The following is a 21,321-nucleotide window of genomic DNA, read 5'->3' on the forward strand; positions in this document are numbered from 1 at the left end:
TAATACAGTTATAATCTGTCATTAATACAGTTATAATCTGTCATTAATACAGTTATAATCTGTAATTATAATCTGTCGTTAATACAGTTATAATCCTTCGTTAATACAGTTATAATCTGTCATTAATACAGTTATAATCTGTAATTATAATCTGTCATTAATACAGTTATAATCTGTAATTATAATCTGTCGTTAATACAGTTATAATCCTTCGTTAATACAGTTATAATCTGTCATTAATACAGTTATAATCCGTCGTTATAATCTGTCATTAATACAGTTATAATCTGTCGTTAATACAGTTATAATCTGTCATTAATACAGTTATAATCTGTAATTATAATCTGTCGTTAATACAGTTATAATCTGTCATTAATACAGTTATAATCTGTCATTAATACAGTTATAATCTGTAATTATAATCTGTCGTTAATAGTTATAATCCTTCGTTAATACAGTTATAATCTGTCATTAATACAGTTATAATCCGTCGTTAATACAGTTATAATCCGTCGTTAATACAGTTATAATCCGTCATTAATACAGTTATAATCTGTAATTATAATCTGTCATTAATACAGTTATAATCCGTCGTTAATACAGTTATAATCCGTCGTTAATACAGTTATAATCCGTCATTAATACAGTTATAATCTGTAATTATAATCTGTCATTAATACAGTTATAATCCGTCGTTAATACAGTTATAATCTGTCATAAATGAATTCATACTGAATCTTATTTAACGGTAGTGATGCCGTGTGATTGGCTGAAAGTGATGTCACTCACCCTGCTGATAGGCTGAGATGTGAGGATGGGGGCTTCTGATTGGACAGAGCATCAGGGCGGGGCTACGGGCCTGCTCCAGGTACACAGCCACCTGGGGGGGAGGGGGAGCATTACTATGTGTACTGTCAGGGTGTGTACAGTGTGTATAGCAGGGCTATTCAATTGGCGGCCCGCGGGCCAAATCCGGCCCCGGGGTGATATTTACTGGCCCTTTGAGTATAATGTTAAAAAGTAATAATAAAAAAAAATGTTAAGATTTTTTTTTTTTGTGCCATAGTGCCTTTATTCCAGAGAGGGTGTTACATTGAGAGATAGAGGGGTAAACAATGCCTGAAAACTTCGACGGGCTCGGGTTTCGAACCCACCTACTATACTGTAGTGACAACTTCTGTCATTGATTGCATCTCTGCGTGAATGATTAGATCATTTCACCTAAATGAAATCAAATGAAACATGTAGGCCTACTGAGTTCTGAACTTGCCATTTAGATCTAGAAAGGCCTTGGGGCTATGTTGTTTGATTGAATTAAACACAATATATGCACTCCACTATGCTGTTGTAGTATTTACTGTATCTGAAGCTCTTAATATGATCGCTCATATTTCAAGCCATCTTTTTCCCGGCCCCTTGCTTTGGATCATTTTCATCAACCGGCCCCATTCCAAACTAATTGAATAGCCCTGGTGTACAGTGTGCATACAGTGTGTGTGTGTGTGTGTGTGTGTGTGTGTGTGTGTGTGTGTGTGTGTGTACAGTGTGTGTACAGTGTGCATACAGTGTGTGTGTGTGTGTGTACAGTGTGCATACAGTGTGTGTGTGTGTGTGTGTGTGTGTGTGTGTACAGTGTGTGTACAGTGTGTAGTACAGTGTTTACCTGCTGCCTGCAGGTGTGGCTGTGGCTGAACACAGCGAGCTCTCTGATTGGCTGCTGGCTCTCACTGAAGGAAATGGTCATCAGTACCAGGAAGTCAAAGCCAAACTTCAAACAGAAGGCAGAAAGCTCCGCCTCCAACTCCGCCCCCTGCAGGAAGTCCTGTCACAAAGAGATGATGTCACTGAGAGCTGATTGGCCACCTGTGCTGTGTGTAGACAGTGTGTAGTATGTGTGTACCTGCAGGATGATGTACAGCAGGGGTTCCCAACCTTTATTGTGCCAAGGACCGGCAGATACATTAAAAAACATTCGCGGACCGGTTGTCAATTTGAACTGATTTTAATATTTACTCACCAGCAGGTGGCAACAGAGGCTAATTGTATGTAACAGCCTGAACATCCAAAACATATTAACAAAGTTTAAAACCAGGATACAATTAAAACAAAAAATTAGGACCACTGTACACATATTGATATAACTGAAATGTCAGGGAGACCCCTGGCTTGTTTGCCAGCCATAATAACGTCATACCGGGGCGTGATGGTTGACAATGAAATGCGCAGGGTATTCCTCACGTCCAGTTTGCTTCTAAGTCTGGTCTTAGTGGCCGTCATGGCAGAAAAACCTAGCTACTGGATGCTAGCTACTGGATGCAAGCTACTGGATGCTAGCTACTGGATGCTAGCTACTGGATGCTAGCTACTGGATGCTAGCTACTGGATGCGAGCTACTGGATGCGAGCTACTGGATGCGAGCTACTAGCTACTAGCTACTGGATGCTAGCTACTGGATGCTAGCTACTGGATGCGAGCTACTGGATGCGAGCTACTGGATGCTAGCTACTAGCTACTAGCTACTGGATGCTAGCTACTGGATGCGAGCTACTGGATGCGAGCTACTGGATGCGAGCTACTGGATGCTAGCTACTAGCTACTAGCTACTGGATGGAATAATATGACTGGTATAGGTGCAAAAAATATTATGATAAAATATTTGTATATATTTATAATTCTGCAAATATTACAATAAATTCACAGCTATTTTGCGGCCTGGCAGGGAACACCTCCTCGGACCGGGGGTTGGGAACGCCTGGTATAGAGGACAGTGTGTAGTACAGTGTGTAGGACAGTGTGTAGGACAGTGTGTAGTACAGTGTGTAGTACAGTGTGTAGTACAGTGTGTAGGACAGTGTGTAGTACAGTGTGTAGGACAGTGTGTAGTACAGTGTGTAGGACAGTGTGTAGTACAGTGTGTAGTACAGTGTGTAGGACAGTGTGTAGGACAGTGTGTAGTACAGTGTGTAGGACAGTGTGTAGTACAGTGTGTAGTACAGTGTGTAGGAAAGTGTGTAGTACAGTGTGTAGGACAGTGTGTAGTACAGTGTGTAGTACAGTGTGTAGGACAGTGTGTAGTACAGTGTGTAGGACAGTGTGTAGTACAGTGTGTAGTACAGTGTGTAGTACAGTGTGTAGGACAGTGTGTAGTACAGTGTGTAGTACAGTGTGTAGGACAGTGTGTAGAACAGTGTGTAGTACAGTGTGTAGTACAGTGTGTAGGACAGTGTGTAGTACATTGTGTAGTACAGTGTGTAGTACAGTGTGTACCTGCAGGGTGATGTAGAGGACAGAGATCGCCACGTTGAGACTTCCTGTAACAGCTTTCATATCTTTCATCAGCATCTGCTCCGTGCTCAGACCTGAGGACAGTACTGCGTTACTACTGTAGTACTACTAAGTACTAATACTGCACAATACTACTGCACAGTACTACTACTGAACAATACTACTGCACAGTACTACTACTGCACAATACTACTACTGAACAATACTACTACTGCACAATACTACTGCACAGTACTACTACTGCACAATACTACTACTGCACAGTACTACTGCACAGTACTACTACTGCACAATACTACTACAAAATACTGCAATAAATTTAACTTTGCAATAGGTAATACTTAATGCTGAATGAAATACTTCAGTAGATATTATACAATACTGCAATACTTATTATTAAATACTCAAATAAACTCTATAAAAAACTAAACACTAATAAACCAGTCACCACGCTGCTTTTTATTCTAATATTACTCCTTTAAAGTACTGTGATAAAAACAGTACACCTGTACTACACCTGTACTACACCTGTACTACTCTGGGGCAGAGGCAGGAAGCCCATAAGGAAGTGCCACAAGCTGCAGGTCATCTATTGGCCGATAGGGGATGGCTGCAGAAAGGAGCAGTCTCCATAGACCCCAATGTTAAAATGCCAAACTTTACAGCAGAAATAAACACGTTTCTACCCCCGGATGCAATACAAATTATTCTGGATATATTTAGATTCCACCTTCATGACAATGGATTGGGGAGTGAATTATTTTATAACGCACCCCTTTTAGTTATATTAGGTTTAAAATGTTTGCATACATTAGGGCGTGGTCACCTTGAGTGGCAGGTCTCTGCGGTGACTGCTGCTTCTAGCTTTCTGTCCCTCTGCTAGCTCCGTTAGCTCTGTTAGCTCCAGGATGCTACAGGGGCTCGGCTGCGAGGCTGATCCGGGGAACACAACTTGAACTCGAACGTGTTTGTTGTGTTGGTGCCTGGTGGAGCATTCTTCATTTAAATATCAGACTTATCTTACGCCGCCTCGGCTCCGCCTCTTTGCCCTTATTTGGATTAGACTCTGACTTCACTGTCGAGCCGTTAGTGGCCGACTCCGCCTACTAAGGGCTTCTCAGCAACTCTGCAGAATCCTATGGGTGACGTCACGGACACTACGTCCATTTATATATACAGTCTATGGTGTGAGTCAGGTGTGAGTCAGGTGTGAGTCAGGTGTGAGTCAGGTGTGTGTCAGGTGTGAGTCAGGTGTGAGTCAGGTGTGAGTCAGGTGTGAGTCAGGTGTGAGTCAGGTGTGAGTCAGGTGTGAGTCAGGTGTGTGTCAGGTGTGAGTCAGGTGTGAGTCAGGTGTGAGTCAGGTGTGTGTCAGGTGTGAGTCAGGTGTGAGTCAGGTGTGAGTCAGGTGTGTGTCAGGTGTGTGTCAGGTGTGAGTCAGGTGTGAGTCAGGTGTGTGTCAGGTGTGTGTCAGGTGTGTGTCAGGTGTGAGTCAGGTGTGAGTCAGGTGTGTGTCAGGTGTGTGTCAGGTGTGTGTCAGGTGTGAGTCAGGTGTGAGTCAGGGTGTGAGTCAGGTGTGGTGTCAGGTGTGAGTCAGGTGTGTGGTCAGGTGTGTGTCAGGTGTGAGTCAGGTGTGTGTCAGGTGTGTGTCAGGTGTGAGTCAGGTGTGAGTCAGGTGTGTGTCAGGTGTGTGTCAGGTGTGAGTCAGGTGTGAGTCAGGTGTGAGTCAGGTGTGAGCCAGGTGTGAGTCAGGTGTGAGTCAGGTGTGTGTCAGGTGTGAGTCAGGTGTGTGTCAGGTGTGAGTCAGGTGTGTGTCAGGTGTGTGTCAGGTGTGAGTCAGGTGTGAGTCAGGTGTGAGTCAGGTGTGAGTCAGGTGTGAGTCAGGTGTGAGCCAGGTGTGAGTCAGGTGTGAGTCAGGTGTGTGTCAGGTGTGAGTCAGGTGTGTGTCAGGTGTGAGTCAGGTGTGAGTCAGGTGTGAGTCAGGTGTGAGTCAGGTGTGAGTCAGGTGTGAGTCAGGTGTGAGTCAGGTGTGAGTCAGGTGTGTGTCAGGTGTGAGTCAGGTGTGTGCCAGGTGTGTGCCAGGTGTGTGTTCTGACCTGAGACACTGAACTTGGCGTCCTGCAGCCTCTGGAACAGATCCTCTCTCTGAGGCAGATCAGGGAAACGCAGCTGCAGCTCAGCAAACACTGCAGAGTCCTGGGGGGTCACCTTACCTGAGGAGGGACACACACACACACACCTGGGGGGTCACCTTACCTGAGCAGGGTATATGCAGGAATCCTGATGTCAAATGTAAGACCTTTTAAGACCTTTCTTAAGACCCTTTCCATACATTTTAAGACCTCATCTCCACTTGGAGTTTTAACCGGTTACCTTGGCGACACACTTTACCTCACATTGACTATATTCAGTATTGATTGTCCTTCCTCCTTATCTTCCAACCATTTGGACGCAGACTTGCATTTCCCCATAACGATGTTTAACAACCGGCGTAAACGGAGCTTCGCGCGCTATCAAGCAGTGAGCGTGCGAGGTCCTGTTCAAATGACGTCAAATCCAACGGGATGCCATAAATAAACTACACAGAATCACACTACACACCTACGCAATGATTACATTCAGGCACACTGTAGAATACAACCTCTTTGGACAATTCATATACTTATTGAAAACAAGCTACAGAATGCCCTTTAATACTTTTTTAATAGCCTTCATTTACGCTAAATTTATTTATCACTTTAAACACTTGGGGGGTCACCTTACCTGAGGAGGGACACACACACACCTGGGGGGTCCCCTTACCTGAGGAGGGACACACACACACCTGGGGGGTCCCCTTACCTGAGGAGGGACACACACACACAAACCTGGGGGGTCCCCTTACCTGAGGACACACACACACACACACACACACACACACACACACACACACACACACACACACACACACACACACACACACACACACACACACACACACACACACACACACACACACACACACACACACACACACACACACACACACACACACACACACACACACACACACACACACCTTACCTGCAGAGGGAGACATGTTCACACAGTCCAGCAGCACTGCAGCTACACACACACAGAGAGACACACACAATATTACATTATATGTATACACATTAACATAATAACACACAACTGAGGATGCTTCAGGTGTTCAGGTGATGTGTTCAGGTGATGTGTTCAGGGGATGTGTTCAGGTGATGTGTTCAGGTGATGTGTTCAGGTGATGTGTTCAGGTGATGTGTTCAGGGGATGTGTTCAGGTGATGTGTTCAGGGGATGTGTTCAGGTGTTCAGGGGATGTGTTCAGGTGATGTGTTCAGGTGATGTGTTCAGGTGATGTGTTCAGGTGATGTGTTCAGGGGATGTGTTCAGGTGTTCAGGTGATGTGTTCAGGTGATGTGTTCAGGTGTTCAGGTGATGTGTTCAGGGGATGTGTTCAGGTGTTCAGGTGATGTGTTCAGGTGATGTGTTCAGGTGATGTGTTCAGATGATGTGTTCAGGTGTTCAGGTGATGTGTTCAGGTGATGTGTTCAGGTGATGTGTTCAGGTGATGTGTTCAGATGATGTGTTCAGGTGATGTGTTCAGGTGATGTGTTCAGGTGTTCAGGTGATGTGTTCAGGTTATGTGTTCAGGTGATGTGTTCAGGTTATGTGTTCAGGTGATGTGTTTCAGGTGTTCAGGTGATGTGTTCAGGTGATGTGTTCAGGGGATGTGTTCAGGGGATGTGTTCAGGTGATGTGTTCAGATGATGTGTTCAGGTGATGTGTTCAGGTGTTCAGGGGATGTGTTCAGGTGATGTGTTCAGGTGATGTGTTAAGATGATGTGTTCAGGTGTTCAGGGGATGTGTTCAGGTGATGTGTTCAGGTGACGTGTTCAGGTGATGTGTTCAGGGGATGTGTTCAGGGTGTTCAGGGGATGTGTTCAGGTGATGTGTTCAGGTGATGTGTTCAGGTGATGTGTTCAGGGGATGTGTTCAGGGGATGTGTTCAGGTGATGTGTTCAGGTGATGTGTTCAGGTGATGTGTTCAGGTGATGTGTTCAGGTGTTCAGGTGATGTGTTCAGGTGATGTGTTCAGGTGTTCAGGTGATGTGTTCAGGTGTTCAGGTGACGTGTTCAGGTGACGTGTTCAGGTGATGTGTTCAGGTGATGTGTTCAGGTGATGTGTTCAGGTGATGTGTTCAGGTGATGTGTTCAGGTGATGTGTTCAGGTGTTCAGGTGATGTGTTCAGGTGATGTGTTCAGGTGTTCAGGTGATGTGTTCAGGTGATGTGTTCAGGTGTTCAGGTGACGTGTTCAGGTGATGTGTTCAGGTGTTCAGGTGACGTGTTCAGGTGATGTGTTCAGGTATTCAGGTGACGTGTTCAGGTGATGTGTTCAGGTGATGTGTTCAGGTGATGTGTTCAGGTGATGTGTTCAGGTGTTCAGGTGATGTGTTCAGGTGTTCAGGTGATGTGTTCAGGTGATGTGTTCAGGTGATGTGTTCAGGGTGATGTGTTCAGGGATGTGTTCAGGTGTTCAGGGGATGTGTTCAGGTGATGTGTTCAGGTGATGTGTTCAGGTGTTCAGGTGATGTGTTCAGGTGATGTGTTCAGGTGATGTGTTCAGGGGATGTGTTCAGGTGTTCAGGTGATGTGTTCAGGTGATGTGTTCAGGTGTTCAGGTGATGTGTTCAGGTGATGTGTTCAGGTGATGTGTTCAGGTGTTCAGGTGATGTGTTCAGGTGATGTGTTCAGGTGTTCAGGTGATGTGTTCAGGTGATGTGTTCAGGTGATGTGTTCAGGGGATGTGTTCAGGTGTTCAGGTGATGTGTTCAGGTGATGTGTTCAGGTGATGTGTTCAGGTGATGTGTTCAGGTGTTCAGGTGATGTGTTCAGGTGATGTGTTCAGGTGATGTGTTCAGGTGATGTGTTCAGGGGATGTGTTCAGGTGTTCAGGTGATGTGTTCAGGTGATGTGTTCAGGTGTTCAGGTGACGTGTTCAGGTGACGTGTTCAGGTGACGTGTTCAGGTGATGTGTTCAGGTGTTCAGGTGATGTGTTCAGGTGATGTGTTCAGGTGTTCAGGTGATGTGTTCAGGTGATGTGTTCAGGTGATGTGTTCAGGGGATGTGTTCAGGTGATGTGTTCAGGTGATGTGTTCAGGTGATGTGTTCAGGTGATGTGTTCAGGTGTTCAGGTGTTCAGGTGATGTGTTCAGGTGATGTGTTCAGGTGATGTGTTCAGGTGATGTGTTCAGATGATGTGTTCAGGTGATGTGTTCAGGTGATGTGTTCAGGTGATGTGTTCAGGTGTTCAGGTTATGTGTTCAGGTGATGTGTTCAGGTTGTGTTCAGATGATGTGTTCAGGTGATGTGTTCAGGTGATGTGTTCAGGTGTTCAGGTTATGTGTTCAGGTGATGTGTTCAGGTTATGTGTTCAGGTGATGTGTTCAGGTGTTCAGGTGATGTGTTCAGGTGATGTGTTCAGGGGATGTGTTCAGGTGATGTGTTCAGGTGATGTGTTCAGATGATGTGTTCAGGTGATGTGTTCAGGGGATGTGTTCAGGTGTTCAGGGGATGTGTTCAGGTGATGTGTTCAGATGATGTGTTCAGGTGATGTGTTCAGATGATGTGTTCAGGTGTTCAGGGCATGTGTTCAGGTGATGTGTTCAGGTGACGTGTTCAGGTGATGTGTTCAGGGGATGTGTTCAGGTGTTCAGGGGATGTGTTCAGGTGATGTGTTCAGGTGTTCAGGTGATGTGTTCAGGTGATGTGTTCAGGTGATGTGTTCAGGGGATGTGTTCAGGTGATGTGTTCAGGTGTTCAGGTGATGTGTTCAGGTGTTCAGGTGATGTGTTCAGGTGATGTGTTCAGGGGATGTGTTCAGGTGATGCGTTCAGGTGATGTGTTCAGGTGATGTGTTCAGGGGATGTGTTCAGGTGTTCAGGGGATGTGTTCAGGTGATGTGTTCAGGTGATGTGTTCAGGTGATGTGTTCAGATGAGGTGTTCAGGTGACGTGTTCAGGTGATGTGTTCAGGTGATGTGTTCAGGTGATGTGTTCAGGTGTTCAGGTGAGGTGTTCAGGTTATGTGTTCAGGTTATGTGTTCAGGTGATGTGTTCAGGTGATGTGTTCAGGTGATGTGTTCAGGTGTTCAGGTGATGTGTTCAGGGGATGTGTTCAGGTGATGTGTTCAGGTGATGTGTTCAGGTGTTCAGGGGATGTGTTCAGGTGATGTGTTCAGGTGATGTGTTCAGGTGTTCAGGTGATGTGTTCAGGGGATGTGTTCAGGTGATGTGTTCAGGTGATGTGTTCAGGTGTTCAGGTTATGTGTTCAGGTTATGTGTTCAGGTGATGTGTTCAGGTGTTACCGTAGAGCATGTGAGCGACCTGGAGGTCCAGGATCTGTGGAGCTTCCTTGATGATGCGTTCAGTGACCAAGGTAGCGCAGGATCCCACTATTTCCACGGTAACGGGACAGGTAGGGGAGGGCCGTCTCTCCAGCCGGTGATGATCGATCACCTGAACCACCGCCCCTTCCAGGTCACTGTCTGAACTACACACACACGCACACGCACACGCACACAGTTTTAAGTGTTACCTCGGTTTCAGGTGTTGTTACGTGTGTTCAGGTGTTTCAGGTGTGTTCAGGTGTGTTTCAGGTGTGTTCCAGGTGTGTTACCTGGGCAGCACGTTGTGGTCCACCAGAGTGAGCCTCAGTCTCCCGGCCTGGTTCAGGTCCTGCAGGTCCAGCTGGTCTCTGAACAGCAGCAGGTCTGAGGACAGGTGCAGCTGCTGCAGCAGGAGGACACTGTCGGAGCGCAGAGGAAACTCCACCTGTCTGATGTTCAGCAGAGGAACCACCTGTCTGTCCTCACCTGAGGTCTGAGAGAGAGACAGGTACTGACACACCTGAGGTCTGAGAGAGAGACAGGTACTGACACACCTGAGGTCTGAGAGAGAGACAGGTACTGACACACCTGAGGTCTGAGAGAGAGACAGGTACTGACACACCTGAGGTCTGAGAGAGAGAGACAGGTACTGACACACCTGAGGTCTGAGAGAGAGACAGGTACTGACACACCTGAGGTCTGAGAGAGAGAGACAGGTACTGACACACCTGAGGTCTGAGAGAGAGAGACAGGTACTGACACACCTGAGGTCTGAGAGAGAGAGACAGGTACTGACACACCTGAGGTCTGAGAGAGAGAGACAGGTACTGACACACCTGAGGTCTGAGAGAGAGACAGGTACTGACACACCTGAGGTCTGAGAGAGACAGGTACTGACCAGTGGTTGGGCTAGACTTTTTCGTTGTCCGTCATTTTGACAGGATCGTACAATTTCCGTCATAATCCATTATTACTCGTAATTTTATTATTTTATTTATTCATGTAATAATATTAGCTGCTAATTGTAGCCACCAGAGTATCGCAGCTTCAGGTTTTGGCTATGCGTCACTCTCACTCCTTATTTGGTAACGTGTGTGTGTATGTGTGAAAAAGAAGATGAACAGAGACCGACCGTGCGGTCACTGTTCATGATTGATTTGTTCCTGCACTGACAGCACAGCAGGGGGGGGCAGAGGCACTGACAGCACAGCAGAGGGGGGCAGAGGCACTGACAGCACAGCAGGGGGGCAGAGGCACTGACAGCACAGCAGAGGGGGGGGCAGAGGCACTGACAGCACAGCAGAGGGGGGGCAGAGGCACTGACAGCACAGCAGAGGGGGGGCAGAGGCACTGACAGCACAGCAGAGGGGGGCAGAGGCACTGACAGCACAGCAGAGGGGGGGCAGAGGCACTGACAGCACAGCAGAGGGGGGCAGAGGCACTGACAGCACAGCAGGGGGGGCAGAGGCACTGACAGCACAGCAGAGGGGGGGCAGAGGCACTGACAGCACAGCAGAGGGGGGGCAGAGGCACTGACAGCACAGCAGAGGGGGGCAGAGGCACTGACAGCACAGCAGAGGGGGGGCAGAGGCACTGACAGCACAGCAGAGGGGGGCAGAGGCCACTCAAACACCGCCACCATTGGGCCTCAACAGGCAAATATGAACAATGCCATTGTTTGAAATGAGACAATTACAATTAAAATATGAACAAAACATTTACAAGAACAACTCAATTGACCTGCTGTAGCCTCGCCTGAGCTCAGACCTTCCTCCTGGGCCGCATGGATCTAAACTGGGTGCTCGCTTGTGCGTAGTCAAATGCATCAAGGGAGATTGCTGCAGAGGCGATGGCCATTAAGCGTTGTGTCTTTGCCTCGGACAGACGGCTTCTCATGTTGTTCTGAAGGCTGAACCCGCGCTCTGCTGCTACGCTGGAGACTGGAATTACCAGCGCCACTTCAGCCAACATTTTGTAGTCGGGAAACATTTCTCCCAGGGAAGTGATCAGAAGTCGGCAAGACTCTCTGAACGAGGGATTTCCCCATCCTGCAAGCACTCGCTTCACTGGGAGGAAACAGCATGCGCTCCTTTTGCACCAGTGGCGCAGCTGCATCCCTTTGTGACCCGTAGTGGTCTCAGACACGCTCCAAGGCCTCCAGTCCGTAGCTCTTTAGCGCGCTGTCAGCACCCGGATAGCGAGATGCATTGATCACGGTGTCGAGATCAGCGATGATGCCTGCATGCTCCGAAAGAAATCTTTTTTTGATGGATTTAGTAACCTCCGCGATGTAGTCTGTGCGCACACGTGAAAAGGTCTGAGCGTCTGCCTGGGGGAGCGTGATGCCACAGAACTTGCCGTCTTGTAAAGCCTCGTTAAATGTGGTCTCCGCCTCACCTGGCCCATTCATCAAGTCCTCGAGGCTGGCAAGGGTCATGTTCACGACGGGCTGGATGGAGGAGATGTTGACATCTTCTTTTGGGAAGGTGAGGTTCATGCGGTTCACCACGGCCAAGACGTCAGTCAGCAGGTGAGTCAAGGCAGGGAACATGAGCGTTTGGAGGCGCTTTCTAATCCCCTTAGCGACCGGACAGTCTTTGTCAGCTTCCTCCTCCTGCAACTCCAACACCAGAGCAACCCAGTTGGCACGTATGCCCTTAACTGCCCTCTCCAGCGACAGCCAGCGTGTAGCTGATGGTTGTTTTAGGCTCAGCAGGTCGTGCTCCTGCATTTCCTTTTGGAGTTCATTTAGTCGGTGTGTTCGAATGGGGGAATTCTTGTAGTAAGTGTATATGTTATTAATAGTCGTAACATATGCACTTATTTCACGCACAGCCTTGGAGGCATCGCGCGCAGCCAGTGCCGTTCTGTGCGCACCACAGTGAATGTTTACGAGGTAGGGACAGTCGTTCAGAAGCATCTTTTGTGCAACTCCGGCCTTTCGACCCACCATCACATTCGCTCCATCACTTCCCAGCCCGACGACCCGAGCCACAGCGACACCACGGCCCCCTTTGTGCTGAAGTGTCAGGTCTGTGATCAGCATTTTCTCAACCGTGATATCAGTCTTCTCATCTACTATTACCCCGACGTATTTACTAGGGATGTAGCGATACCCAAAACTCACGGTATGATAATATCGCAATAAAAAGTCCATGGTACGATATTTATCGCGATATTGAAAAATAAAGAAGAAAAATAATTGTGAATTTTTTTTTTTTTTTTTTTACTTGAATTTTTTTTTCTTTATTGAATAATAAATCTGATTTGTTCTGCATTTTAGTAGGATAGTAGTATTTTAAAGTGTCAACAATATAATAATCAGACCCTGCAATAAAATAAATCAAGTTTCACTTTAGTTTTTCAAGTAGCTCAACTCAAACTCACTAAGTCACTCACTAAGTCACTCACTAAGTCACTCAGTCACTCACTAAGTCACTCACTAAGTCACTAAGTCACTCACTAAGTCACTCACTAAGTCACTCACTAACTCACTCACTAAGTCACTCACTCAGTCACTCACTAAGTCACTCACTAAGTCACTCACTCAGTCACTCACTAAGTCACTCACTAAGTCACTAAGTCACTCACTAAGTCACTCACTAAGTCACTAAGTCACTCACTAAGTCACTCAGTCACTCACTAAGTCACTCACTAAGTCACTAAGTCACTCACTAAGTCACTAAGTCACTCACTAAGTCACTCACTAAGTCACTAAGTCACTCACTAAGTCACTCACTAAGTCACTCAGTCACTCACTAAGTCACTCACTAAGTCACTAAGTCACTCACTAAGTCACTAAGTCACTCACTAAGTCACTCACTAACTCACTCACTAAGTCACTCACTAAGTCACTCACTCAGTCACTCACTAAGTCACTCACTAAGTCACTCACTAAGTCACTCACTAAGTCACTAAGTCACTCACTAAGTCACTCACTAAGTCACTCACTAACTCACTCACTAAGTCACTCACTCAGTCACTCACTAAGTCACTAAGTCACTCACTAAGTCACTCACTAAGTCACTCACTAAGTCACTCACTCAGTCACTCACTCAGTCACTCACTCAGCTTCATCAGACAGGTTGTTAGGAATATGAGCATGCTCACATTTCCAGGTAGAAGCTGGGATGTTCAGGCGTTTACAAAACCCCCTGCTGTGGAAAGAACTCTCTCTCTTGGTACTGATGTTGCTGGGACAGAGAGAGATGCTTTGTCCATGGGTGCCAGCAGTGGGTCAAACTGTGCATTGTCTCTCCACCACTTCAAAAACAATACAGTTGTTGCCAAGCAGGTGAGGCTCATTGACAGGGCGAGATATACTATACTGTTGGTACTTGTCAATGTCTCTAGGTATGTACATGTAGCCCTGGAAATACATGTCCTTTCGTGTTATCTGTTGTTTTATGTTCATGTAACCTACTTGCTGCCATGTTGGACAGGTCTCTCTTGAGAAAGAGATCGATGATCTCAACGGGATAGTGTTGTCACGATACCAACATTTTGGTTTCGATACCGAGTCAAGAATTGCGATTCCGATTCTTTTCTTTTATTATTTTCATGATCAATAAAATTGTAGTTTATCTGTTAAGTGTTTTCTTCCAACATGGTCTCTTCTTTATACTTGAGTTTATGTGATTTCTTTGATAGTTAACTTTATATTTTATTAACATGTAATAGTACAGTAATATAAATAATGATTGACTAAATGTACATTGCAGATGTTAGCCACATTGGTAAGTTAGCTAAACAGATAGCCACATTGGTAAGTTAGCTAAACAGATAGCCACATTGGTAAGTTAGCTAAACAGATAGCCACATTGGTAAGTTAGCTAAACAGATAGCCACATTGGTAAGTTAGCTAAACAGATAGCCACATTGGTAAGTTAGCTAAACAGATAGCCACATTGGTAAGTTAGCTAAACAGATAGCCACATTGGTAAGTTAGCTAAACAGATAGCCACATTGGTAAGTTAGCTAAACAGATAGCCACATTGGTAAGTTAGCTACACAGATAGCCACATTGGTAAGTTAGCTAAACAGATAGCCACATTGGTAAGTTAGCTACACAGATAGCCACATTGGTAAGTCAGCTAAACAGATAGCCACATTGGTAAGTTAGCTACACAGATAGCCACATTGGTAAGTTAGCTACACAGATAGCCACATTGGTAAGTCAGCTAAACAGATAGCCACATTGGTAAGTTAGCTACACAGATAGCCATATTAGACAGTTATCATTGCCATTCATTGCCTCGTCAAACTACCAAAACGTTCGTTTGTCACAAAATAAATGACTCTTGTTTGACTTAGATTTGAGGGCATGGGCTCGAGCATGATGTAATTATGTTATTTATCACATTCGCTAACCTGTCTGTCTTTACATTCTTTACACAGCTCTGGATGCCGGTCGGCGGGGTGCTTAGCCAAGTCTGATGTGTTGGCTCCTGTTCTGTCCTTGATGTGTGTTTTTGGTGTATATCTGTCGTATATGTGTTTTCTTGGCTGTGTTTTGGAACCACCTTGTGGTGGTTGGTTGCCACAGCTGCTTTCTAGTGGTTTATTCGATTCCTGTTGCTAGGAGAACAGACTTGTTCGTTCCCGGGTGTGCTCCACGTGTAGCTTGGGTTGTTTCATGAACGGACGTCTGCTCTCCATGGGCTGTGCTTCGTATTTCCCGCTGGTTCACGCATCGTCTGTGAGTGTTATTGTCCGACAGACTGTGGCTTCATGGGAATATGTTGTATGTAAAATGTTTATGTTTGTAGGAATGCAGTGAGTATTCTTTGCGGCTAAGCTACTAGCGGCTAGGCTGATTAGCTTCTCAGTTTGTGCGCCGTAGCTCATTGTGTGAAGTATTCTGTTTATTTAGCTCGTCAGTCGGGCAGTCAATAATAAACTGTTATGTCTGTATTGTCTTTACAGTTTCACCAAGTAAAGAGACTTCAACTGACAACTGTGCTGGAGTTTTCTTTCAAACGGTTTAACTGGATGGATAGCTAGCTCAGTGCTAGTGAGACCCTTACAGCTCCCTTGGTTTGCAGGGATCTAAAACATGTCTCACAGACAGGCCTCGTGGTGTCCGTAGGCTTGCCCTCACTGTCAGAGATATAGCTGCAATACTTACACATTTAGCTTCTGGCGTCTTTTCTGTCAACAAGCCGAGGCGCAGCGGCAGTTGCACTCCCACTTGCAGCTTCTCGTTTCTCACATGCTCTTAGAGATGGGCGAGTCCTGATTCATCCGGATCATTAACCCGGATCCTAGAAATGAGCTGGTCGTGACGAGTCTCCCCTCTCCATTAACCCGAGTCCTTTGAGTCCCACACTTGGTGTGACGTACAAATTAAAACTATAAATTGCGTCACTCGCTACTCTCTTTATAACATGTAAAATCACATTACAACGTACCCCAGTCCATCTACCCTTTAGCAAGTATACAGGATAGCTGCCAGAAGTGATCGTTTGGCTCAGGGGAGGGGACGCGGATCAGTGAAACTTCCTGCAGACTCGTGGGGACTCAGAGGAGCCGACGGTTCCTAACCGTAATAGCATAGCAGATCCAGAGATCCATACTCGCCATGTGCACGAGCATAGCCCCTCCTCCAGCACCCGGCTCCCGCGCTATATCATGCACGAGTCAACAGCAGACTCGCAGATTCGCAAATCCGGACTCGCTGTGCAAAACACAGCAGACTCGTGTGGACTCAGAGCCGTAGCCATATAGCAGCAGATCCAGAGATCCAGCAGACTCGTGTGGACTCAGAGCCGTAACCATATAGCAGCAGATCCAGAGATCCAGCAGACTCGTGCGGACTCAGAGCCGTAACCATATAGCAGCAGATCCAGAGATCCAGCAGACTCGTGTGGACTCCGAGCCGTAGCCATATAGCAGCAGATCCAGCAGACTCGTGCGGACTCAGAGCCGTAGCCATATAGCAGCAGATCCAGAGATCCAGCAGACTCGTGTGGACTCAGAGCCGTAGCCGTATAGCAGCAGATCCAGAGATCCAGCAGACTCGTGCGGACTCAGAGCCGTAACCGTATAGCAGCAGATCCAGAGATCCAGCAGACTCGTGCGGACTCAGAGCCGTAGCCATATAGCAGCAGATCCAGCAGACTCGTGCGGACTCAGAGCCGTAGCCATATAGCAGCAGATCCAGCAGACTCGTGCGGACTCAGAGCCGTAGCCATATAGCAGCAGATCCAGAGATCCAGCAGACTCGTGTGGACTCAGCCGTAGCCGTATAGCAGCAGATCCAGAGATCCAGCAGACTCGTGCGGACTCAGAGCCGTAGCCATATAGCAGCAGATCCAGCAGACTCGTGCGGACTCAGAGCCGTAGCCATATAGCAGCAGATCCAGAGATCCAGCAGACTCGTCCTCATGCACGAGTCAACAGCAGACTCAGATTTGCCAAATCGCAAAATAACCCTTTTTTTTGTGATCAACATTTTTTATTAAAGCAAAATACACTGTGTAGCGGAGGTTAATATAACGTCAGTTTAATATGCTCGTAAAATGCAACAACTTTTCGGTTTCACCGATAGGATTTCTACGGTCTTGGTGATGCTGACTCATATGACTCAAATGACTCGTATGATCCGGATCTCTTCAATGACTGACTCAGAAGACCCTGAGTCCGTAAAAGGATCCGGATTTGCCATCTCTACATGTTCTGGCAGCTAGCGCGTGCATGAGAGAGGGGCGGCACTTAGAGCGTGCTGGAGAGGGGAGGGGCTGCAGGGAGTGGAAGCAGAGCGCTGAACACACACGGCTCTTATTAAAACAGCGCTTTCTCACCGGAGTACTTTTCCCCGTCATTCTTAAAGTACCGATACTAATGAAACGGAGGAATCGTAACGTTTTTAATGGCAGGGTATCGGTACACTGTGCAACACTACAATGGGACCACCTGGTTAAATAAAGGTTTCAAAAAGAAAATGTGTTTCAATTTTCTTTTTATATAATTTTTTTTTATAAATCGCGGTAGATTTTGTCAGTCTCACGACGGCATTGAGACATTTATTTACCGCGATATCGCGATATTCAATATATCGTTACATCCCTAGTATTTACTGTTGACGATGCGGTCATCGATAGTGCTGGTTATGGTCATTGCTATCGCCTCCTCCATCTGATTGGCTGTCTCGTGGTGGGTGTACGTGTGCGCACTGTTGAGGTCTGGACCTCCAGCAGATTGTAATAGCTGCATGAGGGTGGGAGGTGGCTCGGTCCAGCAGATTGTAACAGCTGCATGAGGGTGGGAGGTGGCTCGGTCCAGCAGATTGTAACAGCTACATGAGGGTGGGAGGTGGCTCGGTCCAGCAGATTGTAACAGCTGCATGAGGGTGGGGGTGGCTCGGTCCAGCAGATTGTAACAGCTGCATGAGGGTGGGAGGTGGCTCGGTCCAGCAGATTGTAACAGCTGCATGAGGGTGGGAGGTGGCTCGGTCCAGCAGATTGTAACAGCTGCATGAGGGTGGGAGGTGGCTCGGTCCAGCAGATTGTAATAGCTGCATGAGGGTGGGAGGTGGCTCGGTCCAGCAGATTGTAACAGCTGCATGAGGGTGGGAGGTGGCTCGGTCCAGCAGATTGTAACAGCTGCATGAGGGTGGGAGGTGGCTCGGTCCAGCAGATTGTAACAGCTGCATTAGGGTGGGAGGTGGCTCGGTCCAGCAGATTGTAACAGCTGCATTAGGGTGGGAGGTGGCTCGGTCCAGCAGATTGTAACAGCTGCATGAGGGTGGGAGGTGGCTCGGTCCAGCAGATTGTAACAGCTGCATGAGGGTGGGAGGTGGCTCGGTCCAGCAGATTGTAACAGCTGCATGAGGGTGGGAGGTGGCTCGGTCCAGCAGATTGTAACAGCTGCATGAGGGTGGGAGGTGGCTCGGTCCAGCAGATTGTAACAGCTGCATGAGGGTGGAGGTGGCTCGGTCAGCAGATTGGTACAACAGCTGCATGGAGGTGGAGGTGGGCTCGGTCCAGCAGATTGTACAGCTGCATGAGGGTTGGGAGGGTGGCTCGGTCAGCAGATTGTAACAGCTGCATGAGGGTGGGAGGTGGCTCGTCCAGCAGATTGTAACAGCTTGCATGAGGGTGGGAGGTGGCTCGGTCCAGCAGATTGTAACAGCTGCATGAGGGTAGGAGGTGGCTCAGTCCAGCAGATTGTAACAGCTGCATGAGGGTAGGAGGTGGCTCGGTCCAGCAGATTGTAACAGCTGCATGAGGGTAGGAGGTGGCTCAGTCCAGCAGATTGTAACAGCTGCATGAGGGTGGGAGGTGGCTCGGTCCAGCAGATTGTAACAGCTGCATGAGGGTGGGAGGTGGCTCGGTCCAGCAGATTGTAACAGCTGCATGAGGGTGGGAGGTGGCTCGGTCCAGCAGATTGTAACAGCTGCATGAGGGTAGGAGGTGGCTCGGGGTGTTTGTGTTTGCCATATGCAACACAACCTTCAATTGTGTTTTGAATGCCTCGTTACAGGCAACCTGCGACTTCTCCACATGCTGTATCTTTGCCACGCTCTGGTTGACCACCCTTGAAGCTTCGATGTGGCTGTGGCTACTTTTGTGATCATTCAGCGCTGATTTCTGCATCGTCGTGCACCCTCGCACAAATCCGTTCTTAGCTTTTCTACAGATGTCGCAGAACATTTTGCCATCTTCCCTCCTCAGCCACGTAAACTCTTGCTCCCACTGAACCCGGTACTCCCGCTTCAACTCCTTGCCACTTGCTTGTCCCTCTGCCGCTGGCTGAACGTTGTCAGTGTTGGTCTTCCTGGCTTGTCCTTCATCCTCCACTGCATCAATCCCTCTCTTTTCACCTCGTTTATCCACACCATCACAATTACTGGGCTTATTAAAAAAGCTTCGGACACTCAGCTGCCGTGACATTTTGCGATTGCTAAAGCCGGTTAAACAACGAGGCAGGGGCGGCGCCTAGCAACGGCGCCTAGCAACCCCATTGTTTTGTTATGAAAATGTATCTATATATATTTATTAGGGCAGTTAGGTCAGTCGATTAAAATAGTTAATCGCGATTAATCGCACATTTTTATCTGTTCTAAATGTACCTTAGAGGGATATTTCTCAAGTTTTTAATACTCTTATCAACATATGAGTGGACACATATGCTTTAAATGTTTGTTTATTATCATTTGAACAATGACAAATATACTCATGAATATTAAACACAACAACCTCTGAACATTACAAGTGTGTGTGTGTGTGTGTATGTGTATGTGTATGTGTGTGTGTGTGTGTGAGTGTGTATGTGTATGTGTATGTGTGTGTGTGTGTGTGTATGTGTATGTGTATGTGTATGTGTGTGTGTGTGGTGTGTGTGTGTGTGTGTGTGTGTGTATGTGTATGTGTGTGTGTGTATGTGTATGTGTATGTGTGTATGTGTATGTGGTATGTGTATGTGTGTGTGTGTATGTGTATGTGTATGTGTATGTGTATGTGTGAGTGTGTATGTGTATGTGTGTATGTGTATGTGTTATGTGTATGTGTATGTGTTGTGTGGTGTGTGTGTCTGTGTCTGATGTCTGTTGTGTGTGTGTGGTGTGTGTCTGTGTCTGTGTCTGTGTGCGTGTGTCTGTGTCTGTGTCTGTGTCTGTGTCTGTGTGTGTGTGTGTGTGTGTCTGTGTCTGTGTGCGTGTGTCTGTGCTGTGTCTGTGTATGTGTCTGTGTGCGTGTGTCTGTGTGTGTCTGTTCTTTGTGGTGTTTGTGTGTGTGTATGTGTGTGTGTGTGTGTGTGTGTGTGTGTGTGTGTGTGTGTGTGTGTGTGTATGTGCGGCTCAAGGCATATATGCTCGAACAGGAGCTGCCTGGACGCTGCAATCATGTTGCGCGCACTATCCGTGCTGAGTGTGCTGACTTCTCGTACAATGTCCCACTGTCTGGCTACCTGCATCAAGTCAAGTGCTCGGCGCAGTTGTCGCTCCTCTGTTTTCCTTGAAACAGCTCCTTATATCCGTTAGCGCAGCTAGCTAGCACCAGATGCTAACAACAACAACAACACGTAAGGTGTGCTTCGCTCGCGCCACACATACACACACCCTCCCGGTCCTCCCGATGGCCAGTCCGGGCCTGCCGGTGAGCGTTGAAGTGTGGTCTGCCACAAGCGGGCAGCAGGAGCGGGGCTGTCAGCATCAGCTTGTAGACGGTGTTTTAAACTCGATGCGCTCTGAAACTACGGCCGAGGACAAAAAATACACATGCGTTAATCGTGTTAAAATAATTAGTGGCGTTAATTGTTTTTTGCGTTAACGCGTTATTAACGCGTTAACTTGACAGCCCTAATATTTATACACATTCTCCCTCAGTCGACCTGGCCACTAAGGATGTAATATAATGTGGTGGACATTTTGTCTCTGTTCAGAGTTGTGTTCTAATCTGTCAAAATGACGGACTGCAGAGTTTTCCGTCATTCTTGGAAAAGTTCCGTCATAGACGGAAAATATTCGGTTAACGCGACCTCTGGTACTGACACACCTGAGGTCTGAGAGAGAGAGACAGGTACTGACACACCTGAGGTCTGAGAGAGAGACAGGTACTGACACACCTGAGGTCTGAGAGAGAGAGACAGGTACTGACACACCTGAGGTCTGAGAGAGAGACAGGTAC

General features: G+C 47.2%; 1 protein-coding gene across 1 annotated transcript in view; it reads right to left on the reverse strand.

Annotated features, from left to right (window-relative positions):
- Positions 1 to 789: 789 nt before the first annotated feature.
- prune (prune exopolyphosphatase) overlaps positions 790 to 21,321 on the reverse strand; it is a gene marked incomplete at its 3' end in the record, with an annotated part of 23,750 nt that continues 3,218 nt past the window's right edge. The window contains 7 exon segments of the mRNA XM_034132075.1: positions 790 to 880; positions 1,664 to 1,822; positions 3,268 to 3,359; positions 5,379 to 5,495; positions 6,346 to 6,387; positions 9,674 to 9,858; positions 9,985 to 10,187. Coding sequence (XP_033987966.1) covers positions 790 to 880; positions 1,664 to 1,822; positions 3,268 to 3,359; positions 5,379 to 5,495; positions 6,346 to 6,387; positions 9,674 to 9,858; positions 9,985 to 10,187 — 889 coding nt within the window.

The sequence above is a fragment of the Trematomus bernacchii genome, unplaced genomic scaffold (genome assembly GCF_902827165.1).
Source record: "Trematomus bernacchii unplaced genomic scaffold, fTreBer1.1, whole genome shotgun sequence".
Classification (NCBI taxonomy): Eukaryota; Metazoa; Chordata; class Actinopteri; order Perciformes; family Nototheniidae; genus Trematomus; species Trematomus bernacchii.